Below are 13,533 nucleotides of genomic sequence, written 5' to 3' on the forward strand. Positions count from 1 at the left end.
CGCATAAATATGTTTCCAACAGCTCCCGTTTTTTTTTTTTTTTTTATCGCTAAATTAAATAGCTGAAATGAAAGGCTGTGTATTTTTACTTTGAACAATAAAATAACTGAAATGAAACGCTATGTGTGTAATTTCAATGAAAATTATTCGTCTGCTGCGCGTTCGTTTGAAGCGCCCTGATTGGCTGATAGAGTATCGTACCGCTCGCCATGTTCCGGCGTTTTCCGACGGATGTCGATCAACGCTCGGCTAAGATCGTGAAATCGGTGGGTAAAATACTGCAGGAGTACCGATTGTTTTTAGCGATGTGATATACTGGAGTGGGGATTTGGGAGATTATGCGTCTATTTTGTGAATTTTAATTTTCCTGCATATGTAGCCGGGTTTATAGTCTCCTATTATTTTATTAAGTTTTTAGTGTTGTTTGCAGTGACCATTCGTCTTCATTGGAATTTGGGTGACAACAAGCCTCCTCCGGATCCCCGTCCACTTCGCACCCATCCAGCAGAAGTCTGGTTAATGCTTTCTCTCCTTGATGTTTCCATCCTTCTTCATCCATCACATTTTTTTTATATTTATTTATATTTTTATTTTTTAGGGAAGAGGGTGTAGTTACAATTTTGCAGTTTCAGTTTTCTTGGTTCAACTTCGTGTTCCTTTCTATCTTTTGGCTTTACTTTTGTTGCAGCTTCCATATAATCCGTCAGCGTTTGTATCTCATGTGGGTTACTTTCCGTATGCGATTGTTTTCCTTAAAATTTCAATCTGTTGTATGGTCTCATTCTTCCTCTTGATTCCGATTTCTCCTTGTCTTTTTATCTATGCTTTTTAGGAATGTTCTGAGTGTCCCTTCAGTTCTGTACATTATTATTATTATTATTATTATTATTATTATTATTATTATTATTATTATTGTTATTATTATTGTTATTATTATTATTATTATTATTGTTATTATTATTATTATTATTGTTATTATTATTATTATTATTATTATTATTGTTATTATTATTATTATTATTGTTATTATTATTATTATTATTATTATTGTTATTATTATTATTATTGTTATTATTATTATTATTATTATTATTATTATTATTATTATTATTATTGTTATTATTATTATTATTATTGTTATTATTATTATTATTATTATTGTTGTTGTTGTTGTTGTTATTATTATTGTTATTATATGGCATAATCGCGTTGACACACCGGTTCTCGTCAGATCACCAAAGTTAAGCAACGTCGAGCCTGTTTAGTACCAGATGGGTGACCATTTGGAAATTCTAGACATTGTATGAGCTCTCCGCTTATCTCGGCATTTGTTTCCAGTCGTCCTGGCCACTGGTATTAAACAATGTCGATTAAGGAGAGGTGTGGTTGGAGATTGCGCACCTCCTGTCACAAAAATTTCACACGCAGGCACCCTTTCATGGGTATCCATAGTCTATCAAAGACTGAAGGAGCCCTTTTTTTTTTAATTATTATTATTATTGGCTCACAGTGAGCTTTCACACAGGTCATCAAAATCTCTCCTTGAAAACAGCCTGTGGTGTTCCCTGGAAGCTGAGTGACTAGAAGTCTCCCCAGATTTCCAGTATTCTCCACTTCTTTCGATAGTATTTGCAAATAAATTTGCATTATCACACCAGCTCCTTGCCATTGATTTCTCGTTGGCAGCATTTATTGGTCTTCACTGGAATTTGAGTGGCAATAAACCTCCCCAAGGTCCCAGTTCTCTTTGTACTTATCCAGCGGAGATCTGGGAAGTGCTCTCTCCTCGGTCTTTCCTTCCTCCTAGACTCTACTTGGCTGTTTGTTTGGTCTCTTTTTTGTTTGTTTTTTTTGGAGGGGGGCAGTGATATGGTAATGGGATGAGGGTGAGGTTAGAGAACTTATAGATATGTGGCTTCAATGTTCTTGGTTCTATGTGGCGTTTCATGTTTTGAAATTATTATTATTATTATTATTATTATTATTATTATTATTATTATTATTTTGTTTTTAGAGAGAAATTGGAATTTTATTTCTATTTATACAACTAGCGAGGGGTATCCAGCATTGCCCAGGTGTTTGGAGGTTGTGTGGTTTTGGGTAAATCAAAACTCCGGGTGTTTGTGTTGGGGGGTGGGGGGTGGGGTAAAAATAAAAAAAAAGTTTTGGTAGGTAAGTATGAAGGATCGAACCCGAACCCTTGAGTCGAAGTTGGAAATTAAAGTGTGAAAAAAAAGGTGCGACGTTAACCACTGGGCCACCACGAAATACTAACGGAAACACGTTTGAATTCATTTAATTATTTAGAATTGGCAGGTGCCAGTTTTAATGACTTAATGGGGCCAACTTTGACTGCGGGGTAGTATTTTATTTATTGCGGAAACACTTTCAGGTTAGTCGTGTCTATTCCATACAACGTTCTTAACATAAGGAGGTTAGGGGTGTCTATTCCGAAACCTGTTCTTATCATTAGGACGTTGGGGATTGGTCACTAACAACAACTGTAGTTTAATGTTTTATGAGAAAAGGGCATGCTTCAATCGGGCAATGCCAGTTAATGCGTCCTGTTAGTAATAAGAATTCTGCATTAATTAAAATATAATATTTATACATATTTTACAACTGGTCATTACAAGGTGGCCTGCTAGTATATATATATATATATATATATATATATATATATATATATATATATATATATATATATACTAGCAAGGAGACCCAACGTTGCCCAGGAATGATTGCGGATTGACGAATGTTTCACCCCTCCATATTTTATTGTCATTGAAATCAGTAAAATTCCCCATTTTTTAATCCTTCTCGCAGTTAGTTCACAAAACATTGTAGTCTACATTGCACTGTAGAGAACCTACTGTTGAGTTTATAAAATTAGTTTTCATATATGATGGCTGAAGAATGTAATGATCCCCTGGCGCAATCAGGTGGCTGCTGGCAGACCCTGGGTGTGGCAGTAGGACTTGGCACTGGCCAACAAGTCAAAAGAGACCCAGGTTTGGCTTCATAAGGAGTGCTACGACTTTGTACCCTTCTCTCACTTCCTCCCCTTCTCCCCCGATCTGAATTCGCGGTACTACTTCCTTTGGTCATTCATTGAGAACATCACCAACATGACCTCCCTCAACAACAAAGCCAACCTGATCGCTGCCATCTGTCTAGTATTCACCGAGCTTCCACTGGCGCTTGTGGAAAAGGCATACTCCTAGTTCTGGATCTGTATTGAGGCAGTGATTGAGGTTGAAGGCGACTACATTGCATAGATGTCAACTCTACTACATAATCAAGTTGCCTGAATTGATTTTTTTTTCAATAAAAGTTTTAGAATAAAGCTGTATTATTGTTTTCTTTTAGGGCGACAAATTCATCGTTCCAACCTATAATTCAATTTTTTTCAATGAAATGTTTTCTACAATTATTTAATGAATAATTTCTTTCTTTTTTTTTTTCTTTTTTTTCTTTTTCAGCCTCTGAAAATCTCTGGCAAACATGGGGTAGAATCGTGAATGAATGGGACAACTTTAAAAAGAAACCCAATAATGTCAAGGTAACGCCATCTTTGTTGTGTTTTTTTTTTTTTACTAATATTTTTGCTAATATTTTTTTTTTGCTAATTTTTTTGCTAATATTTTTTCTTTTTTGCTATTTTTTTTTTGTTAATTTTTTTTTTGCTAATATTTTTGCTAATATTTTTTTTTTTTGCTAATTTTATTTTTTTGCTAATTTTTTTTTTTTGCTAATTTTTTTGCTAATATTTTTTAAACCTTCTGTTTAATATGACAGTGGCATTCTGCATCTAGTCTGATGTACCGCAGCATTTGCTATGGCTATACACTTCAAAGCTGGAATTGGCTGTCCGGATGCTAGCCTTGGCAGGTGATAAGGAAACCTAGGTTTGCCCAGTTACCAGAGTCCTCCTCTTGGCATTGCAGAAAATGTCCAACGGAAAGGCAGGCCAATATGGTTGGAGACAGTGAAGTTGCAGAAGTTGCCAAAAAGATGTTGCAGTGCTTCACCATCCATTTATCAGGACTCCAAACCAGATTTTTTTTGTCAGGGGTTATACCCTTAGCCTTTGCCTTTCTCAAGGCATCTATAAGGCAGTGGAGCTATTTGCCCATAGCTGGTGAAGACTTTAAAATATTTCCAATTTGGACGAAAATAACGGAGATCCTCGTTGTACTTATGGTTATAACAAAATAAAAACAAAATACTTTAATGATTTTTTAAAAAGATGTTGGATGAAAGAAATGCAAATTCTGCAACGGTGAAAATTTAGAAAATATTTTTAATTTTGAAGGAAATAATGGAGACTAGTAAACATTAAACACAAAAAAATCTGCTGGGCACTTATGGCAAATCAAACAATTATCTAGGGGGAGATAACTAGCATTGATTAAGCAGAAATTTGCAAGAGTTAATTTAGAATGCTAGAGTAATCGATCAAACTATGAACCAATTTTTTAAATAAATAAAATAAATAACCACATTTCTATAAGAACCGAATGAAATTAGACAAAGCAGTTTATGAGAAGGAAACAAGCTAAAAATAAAACAACCCGGAAATTGAAAAAACAGTTTACAAAAAAAAAGACTAAAGAATAAACTGGAAAATAAATTAATAAACGTAATTATTCAGAATTGATGAGGAGGATGATGATGGTGGTGGTGGTGGTGAAGAAGCAACAACAACCACAACAACTGTAGAATTGCAAGATACGTTCCCCATCATTTTTTTCTGTGAGTGTTACCATGAATGGGCACCACACCAAATAAAGAGGGTCAAGGAGGATGGAAAGACCGAGGGGAGAAAGCACTAGCCAGGCTTCCACTGGCTAAGTGCAAAGAGGACTGAGACCTTGGTTGGTTGTTTTTGTTTTACGACATATCAACCCTTTTCAGATTATTTAATGCTGAATCCAGTAATTTTGAAGAAAAATTTTTTAATGGAATATATTTGTTTTGTTTTTTTCAAGTCGGTTTCTATTTAAACCCATAGTTGGGACCCTAACAGGTACTTCCAGTCCGGGTCAGAGTGGACCTGGGAGCAATGGCAATTAAAGGGTGGCTCCACACTTCTCAAAGTCCGCAAGCTGGGGCCTCACCATCGGATATAGTTTAAGGTCATATCCAGGACCTGGGACCTTGGGGTGGCTTATTGCCACCCAAATACCAGTGAAGACCAATGGTTGCCGCCAATGAGAAATCAGTGGTAAGCAGCTGTTACGATAACACAAATTTGCTTATTGAAAAAGGTGAAGAGTACTGGAAGTCTGGGGCGACTTGTTGTCACTCAGACTCCAGAGAACACCACAATCTTTGATGATGGCTTGTGTGATTACTCCTAGTGAGTAAATAATAATAAATAACTGCAACAGAAATAAAACAAAAAGATTGAAGAACACCACTGCATATCAAGAAAACTGAAGCCGTATAACTGTAAGTTACCCCCCCCAAAAAAAAAATTATTGTAGTGTCGGCATCAACTGGCACCACACCTAATAGTTGTGAAAGGTCAAGGAGGATATAAAGACCGAGGAGAGAAAGCACTAACAAGACCTCCACTGGATGAGAAAAAAAGAAGAAAAAGTTTCTTGTGAAAGTAACGAAGCTACTGACATGTATATAGCAACAGGAGCATCTCACATATGCAACTGACCAAGCCATGGTGCGAGGAGGAGAAAGGAAATAAAATCGGAGAGAAAAAAGAAGCATATAATGGCGACAGCGATATGGAAGCACATGCTGGGCAGAAGATAGACTTTTAATCATGAGGCAGCATGACAGGACTTTTAAGCACGTGTTGGTGTGATAGGAACTTTTAAAAAAGATGCAGGAGTTGTTAATGCTCTGAAATTTTTAAAAATTGTCAGACGACCATGTACCATGGGGCAAACGGCAGACATAGTAGCTGGCTGTAGCTGTGGACTGGGAAACTGTTAATTGACCCCAAGAGTAAAAGCAAGAATGTGCCCATATTTATCACTGGCTTAGAAAATTATGTGTCAGCGGTTTGGTGATGAAACGACCATTAATAAATACCTTTTCTTTTAACTGAAAAAAACTTGCATTAAACTTCTTTGCTTTGTTTCTTTGCAAGACTTTCATATACAATGTTGGTTCCGTGTTAAAATATAACCACCACGTTACATGAAATCAGTTGATGCGGTTCCCAGGCGTCTTAAAAAGGCAGTGTTGAATGCTAGCAGCCATACTGAATTCTAAATAAAACCTCGTGCTATCCGCTTTCCAATTATATTCATATCGCGTAAGAATTTTTATTTCAGTAATAAATTACAAGCATTTGATAATAGGGAGTTATTTTTAAATCACCCTCCCCCCCTCTCTCTCTCTCTTTATATATATATATATATATATATATATATATATATATATAAAATTTATATATATACTTTTCTTAAATTAACCCAGCCTTGACAGTCGAGTTTTAAATTTCTTCCATTTCTTTTTTCTACACACATCTTATCTTTCTTTTAATGATATTATTTGAACTGATTTCCTTATCCTAGTACCCATTTGTGAATTATTCCACGGATTTCTGCCTTTTGGATTACTTTGGACCATCTTCCAATTACACGATTCCCTTGGATTTTACTTGTGGAAATGGAAATTTAACCAACTTTTTTGGATTTTACCGTTATTGGATATTTTACCCTTCACCAGACTATCCATTCACCTGAAATCACTTTTTTCTTCACCCTATTCCCTCTGCTTCACTTTTTGTTACCAAGTAAGATCTATGACTTACTTGTAGTTTCATTAAATACTTTTGCAAGCAAAATCCGATCCCGCATTTTACTAAATCCTACCCTTTGATGAAAAGGAAAGTATTTCTTTGAAACTCCACAGATTAAGGACTATCCACTTATTTAGTGCTTCCTTTTTAAAATTAAATATGTTTTCAACTCTTTTTCAAAGTGTTCTTTAACATGTTTTACTTGTTCTTATATATATATATATATATATATATATATATATATATATATATATATATAATGTATATGCTTTGAATAGATTTTTAACAGCCTTTAAATTGACTAAAGGTCAATCCACTGTAATGAAACCATGGTATGTCTCTGAAATATGTAACATAATGTAAATCTATCTCAACTCTTATATTCAAGAAACTGTGTGTGTGTGTGTATGTGTGTGTGTGTGTGGTACTTGATGTGTCTGGAGGAGTTCTTATGTAGGTTTTGTACCAGAATGCGTCCGATAAGTATCGAAAGTCAAGAATTGAAAAAATCCGATAAAGAAGGATGTTCGATTTTGACCAAAGTTAACATTTTTATACAACCTAACATCACAAGGGCGTTTTATAAGTTTTATTACTGCACAAGCAGAAAGACCTAGCCTATTAAATCAATGATAGACCATTTTATAAGACAGTGGTGCGTTTAAAATGAATGTTTCTTTTTAGAGCATAATTGAACCATGATACTTGACTTTTGTACGTTTGATTGAAGTGATTATGTATAAATAATTTCATCAAATCAAAATTGGTTCTTTGGCAAGACAGGGGCGCGTTCAAAATGAATGTTTCTGTTTAGAGTGCAATTGAATCATGATACTTTTCATATGTTAAGTGAAGCCGTTATTTATAGGTAATTGTATAAAATCAACAGTAGGTTCTCTACAGTGCAATGTAAAATACAATGTATTGTAAACTGAGCCATTGCAGGGAAGCATATAAAGTTTCCTCCCGGTACACTGTGAGAGTGTGGTCCCTAACAAGAGCAGGCAATCAATTTCATTCAAAAATGGTTGATTTCATCGATTTTGATGACAATAAAAATATGGTGCGGTGGAGCATTTGTTGATTTTCATTCAACCATGGACAATTTCGGATCTCCCTGCTCGTATAAAATATATATTCAATTTTCGTTTAAAATTCAATGTATTTGGGAAATAATTAGTTCAAGGCTAATTAGGGCCATTTAAAAGCAAGTTATAAAAGAAGGTAGGGGATTATATACACCCTCCAAAATCAACAGCATTACATCATACATGCTAGCATGATTTAAAGAAGTTCCCAAGTCGAGAAGGGAGCTTATATAGTTATCAATAGACAGACTGTTTTGCTGTATCATAGCACTTCAGTGCAGCTAGACTCACACCTTTCCTCTGCCAGGGATCGAACCTTCCACTATATATATATATATATATATATATATATATATATATATATATATATATATAGAGAGAGAGAGAGAGAGAGAGAGAGAGAGAAAGAGAGAGAGAGAGTTTCGACGGTAATTCTTGGCCTGAAGACGTAATCTCCCAATGCGGGTGATTACAGAAACATGTATGCACATATGTAGCCATTAATGTTTGTATAAATAAATTTTATATATATATATATATATATATATATATATATATATATATATATATACAGTGATGATCATATTTATTGGCACGGTAAAATAAAAGTTAAATTTTGTCTAATAAATTCTAAAAAAGGGATTAAATTAAAGAAAATAACAAAGTATATTATGTATTTTTAACTGGCCTTTCCGATGCAGCAATCGGATTTTAGAAAAAATAAATAACAAAGGAACAACAAACATAATTGCAAAAAACCCTTGTTCAAAATTATTGGCACGGCTTTGTTTTTCTTTTAGTATCAGTATAATATCAATCAATTTCCGGTTTACGTGCTTTCTGAACTTTTTTATAGCCATATTATGCTTGTTTAACGCTAATTCAGTGAATAATTTTTTTCAGATAATTTTTAGATAGCGATTTATTTAAACTATTATAAGTGACTAAATTATAATTTTCAATCGCCATGGTTAAAACTAAGGAACACAGCGAAGACGTCAGGAAGCTTGTTGTAGCATGCCATACCAATGGGGAGGGCTATGATAAGATTTCAAAGAAGCTAAACCTTCCCAAATCCACTGTTAGAGCCATAATAAACAAGTTCAAATCGCAAGGCCACGTTATGAGTTTAGAGGGTAGAGGGAGAAAAGGATTCTTTCCCCAAGAGATGAACGGAAAATTGTTCGACAAGTAAAACAAAACCCAAGGATCTCTGTTGGGGAGATTGTTGATGAACAGAGCACCTCTGGAGTGAATGTATCTCGACATACAGTTGGTAGAGTTTTGAAGAGAGCTGGTTTAAAAGCATGTCGTCCGAGAAAGACTCCCTTATTGAAGCCTATGCACCTGAAAGCAAGGCTAGCCTTTGCAAAACGTCATATTGATAAAGATGTTGCATTCTGGAAACGTGTTCTATGGACTGACGAAACGAAAATAGAGTTATTTGGCCATAATAAAGTGTCTTATATTTACAGAAAATCTGGCGAAGCTTTCCTGCCTAAGAACACCATACCCACAGTGAAGCACGGTGGAGGCAGTTTGATGTTTTGGGGATCCTTTGCTGCCTCTGGACCAGGGCGACTTGTTAAGGTCACGGGTAGCATAAAAAAGGAAGATTATGTTAAAATATTGGATGAAAACCTGAAAGACTCTGCTAAAGAGCTCTCACTTGGTCGTCGTTGGTGGTTCATGCAAGATAATGACCCAAAGCATTCGGCTAAACTGACTAAGAAATGGCTTGAGGACAATCATATTAATGTTTTGGAGTGGCCATCACAAAGCCCAGACCTTAATCCAATTGAAAATTTATGGAGAACATTAAAATTGAGGGTAATGCAAAGGAAGCCTAAGAATCTTATTCAATTGGAGGATTATTGTCAGGAAGAGTGGGCTAAAATTACTACTGAAGAGTGCAACAACTTGGTTGTAAACTATGAAAAGCGACTGAGGAAGGTAATCAAGGCCAAAGGCTATACAATTGATTATTAAATAAATCGTGCCAATAATTTTGAACAAGGGTTTTTTGCAATTATGTTTGTTGTTCCTTTGTTATTTATTTTTTCTAAAATCCGATTGCTGCATCGGAAAGGCCAGTTAAAAATACATAATATACTTTGTTATTTTCTTTAATTTAATCCCTTTTTTAGAATTTATTAGACAAAATTTAACTTTTATTTTACCGTGCCAATAAATATGATCATCACTGTATATATATATATATATATATATATATATATATATATATGTGTGTTATTTGTTTTGGTTTTTGCGATACGTTTTGAATGAATTCAATTATTTACGAAAGTACATTTTTACCTAAATGCGAGTTGGGAATAATTTTCCCTTTAACCAATTTGGTATGCCCATATTGGGAGCGGCATACATATTGTTTTTAAAATATAATTTTTAAAATATAATTATCCACTGACACGTGTTTCATTGTCTACGACTCATCAGAGTCTGAATCTAGCGAGATTCGATATATATATATATATATATATATATATTTCTGTGGAAATATACTTTATTTCCTTATAATATATACCAATCCTTATTTAAGAAGCTCAATGTAATCACAGGGCAAGATAATGAATGAATGACAAGAGTCTATATTCCAAAGTTCATGATGTTGACCATCTTACAATTTATTCCTTTAATTCAGTTGATATTTACAATTTTTGACATTATCTGTTTCATAGCACAAAATCAATCACTTAATTATTATATCAATCAGTGAATCTATTTTGCCCTTAACTCATCAGGAGAAATAGCAACAATCAATTCATCAAAAGGAGATAAAATGCGTTTGATCAAAAATCCAAAAATTGGAAGAGAAACTATGTATATATATATATATATATATATATATATATATATATATATATATATATATATATGGTTTGAATGGATTTTTAATTTGTAAAAAGGTCAACCCATGCCAATGAAACCATGGTACGTCTTTGAAATATATAGCATATAGTAAATATATAAGTTCTTGTATTTGTAAAATGATGAGCAAATGTAAAAGAAAGTTATGAAGGTAGGTTGTTATATACAGGTGCAGTCATCCACAGATCAACAGCACCACCTCGTACATGCTGGCATGATTTAAAAAAAAAGCTCCCCAGTCACAAAGAAATATGATAAATCACAAAGGCCTTCCAGGAAAAGATCCCACCTTAACGCTAGCAGTACAGTATGATTTATGCCCACCAACTCTGGTGAAAGGCTACTGCCACTCTTTTTTGCCTGAATACCAGGGGAAACTTGGAATGTATAAGGTTTAAAGGGTAGGGCCCACATATGGTTTGCATTATTTCTTTTTTTCTTTGCAAAGAAGAAACTGTTTCGTTTTAAATAGTCTCTCATTTTTCACTGTGTATATGTGGCATGGTCGTTGGTTTTGGTAGAGACCAATTGGACGACAATAGCATCTTCGTGTAAGTCAAGAACTACATCAACATATAATATGAATCAGAGCATAATTGTTATGGTTTTAGTGAAGGAATAAAGTGAAGGATATATATATATATATGATGCTCTTTGTGTAAACAAATCGAGCTTAGGTATTTCGCACGATGTCAAAACATCATTAAACTCACAACTTGCACAGCAGCCGCCGATAGCGTAATGGTTGGAGCCTTGACTGTTGTACAGGCGGTCGGGTTTCAATCCTGTCTAGCCGCACTGATGAGCTGTGAAACAGCGAAACAGTACTGTATATGGATGACTATATATATATATATATATAATGTGTGTATATATATATATAATGTATATATATATATAATGTGTGTGTATATATATATATATATAATGTATTTATATATAATGTGTGTATATATATATATAATGTATATATATATATATATATACACATTATATATATATATATATATAATGTGTATATATATATATATATATATATATATATATATATATATATATATATAATGTGTATATATATATAATTTTTTTTTACTATAATAATTATATACCTACAGACCAGACACTAGTGTTTCATCCTTTCGGGAATCTTCAGTGCAGGGTGTCACGATTAACACCAGTCGACAGATTTGAACTCGGCAACACGAGCCATCTCTGGCTCGATTAGCAAAGACTGTATCCATTCGGCTACCATTAACCGCATGAAATAACGTTGAATTTAAACATTTTAATTTTAAATATTCTTTACCTCAGCCAGACAGTGATCTTATCGTTATACGATGATCTATGCATAAGAGCTAAATTAGCCGACTTAATTCAACTGAAAGTGCTCAACGATAACAAACGAGTTTCTTAAAGGGGCTGTCATAATTATTTTTTTACTATAATAATTAAATACCTACAAACACTTATATATATAATGTGTGTGTGTGTGTATATGTTTCCATTTCCTGTTCAAGACAGATGAGATAGATCGGCTGAAGGGAGTTTAAGTGGTTCTCTGTTATCAGGTTTGAAACTGAGAGTACTCATGGCTTATCTTATCTGAACTTCTGAAAATAAAAATATAAATATTACACTCTTATTTTCAAAATTTTTTCCTTATAATAGAACACTGCTGGAATTCTTTTTTCCCTAAAACATAACTAATATGCAATATGTTGAGCAGACGACGCTGAGGTTGGATTCCTGCAAAAATTACAGATTTGTCAGGATATTTTTCACAATCAGGCGTTTTAAATAATACATAGTCACACTCACTATTTCATCTGAAAATCCTAGATATATATTAAGTCCTAAGAGATTTTCTTTTTGCAAGCAAAAAGAAAATCTTTTAGGACTTAATGTGGTTTTTATTTGATTCTTTCCCTACTTATTTTTCCCCTTCGCTTTTTTTCTTTCATTTCATATATTTTTTTAATGGTAATTATTCATCAATTTAGCTTTTTTTTTGGGGGGGGGAGGAATGAATACGATCAGCTAGCTTTTTTAATTTTAATTTTTTTTTTTCATTATGATTTTAAAAACTGGATCTTTAATTAGCAATTATAAAATTTTGGACATTCCTATTTTGAAAATAAATAAATAATTGTTATAATTCTTTTTCTATCCTTTGCAAATGATTCAAACTTAAGTATGTTATTATGGATGATAACGACTAACAGTTGTCAAAATTTCAGCTTTTCACAGTTGTTATTTCTAACAAATATTAGGTTTTAAATTTTTGTCCCTTAGTTTTGGACGCTACAGGGTGTGTGTGTATATATGTGAAGGCAACCTTTCTAGGAAAAGCAAATCTCTGATTTAAAAAACCATAAAGCGGGAGACTAGTACCCACATTAAGCTGGTCTACAGTTTAACTTGTTGCTGGCAATCTTACTCTTACTTGGTGCTAGATCTCAACATTTTGAACCGAAAGAGAGACTTAGCTGTCGTACAAAGCTAAGACTCTGTAACATCATCTGTGTATAGATTCTCCCTCAGGCATTTGTCTATAAAAATGGTCCTGTGGCAATGGAAAAGTTGTGACGCGTGGAGGCTTGAAATGCTGGAAGCATGTAATAATTGATCTCAATGACCGTCTCCAGTGCCATGCCTGCTTGAGCGTGTGAATTTACCGATAGGACTAAAAAAAAAAAAGTCATTTTTGGGCTCATGGACTTTAAGTGTCTGAGGGAGTGGCACTCGTCTGACAAGACGTTGCAATCATCATATATATATATATAT

General features: G+C 33.8%; 1 protein-coding gene across 6 annotated transcripts in view; it reads left to right on the plus strand.

Moving 5' to 3' along the window:
* Positions 1 to 13,533, plus strand: part of LOC145268811 (EVI5-like protein) — a 663,419-nt gene that overhangs the window by 367,209 nt on the left and 282,677 nt on the right. For all 6 annotated transcript variants that reach the window (XM_080124436.1, XM_080124431.1, XM_080124433.1 and 3 more), the window contains one exon: positions 3,483 to 3,562. In XM_080124436.1, coding sequence (XP_079980562.1) covers positions 3,483 to 3,562 — 80 coding nt within the window. The remainder of the gene's footprint in view (positions 1 to 3,482; positions 3,563 to 13,533) is intronic.

This window comes from Euprymna scolopes, chromosome 44, assembly GCF_053919585.1.
Source record: "Euprymna scolopes isolate OS-2025 chromosome 44, ASM5391958v1, whole genome shotgun sequence".
Classification (NCBI taxonomy): domain Eukaryota; kingdom Metazoa; phylum Mollusca; class Cephalopoda; order Sepiida; family Sepiolidae; genus Euprymna; species Euprymna scolopes.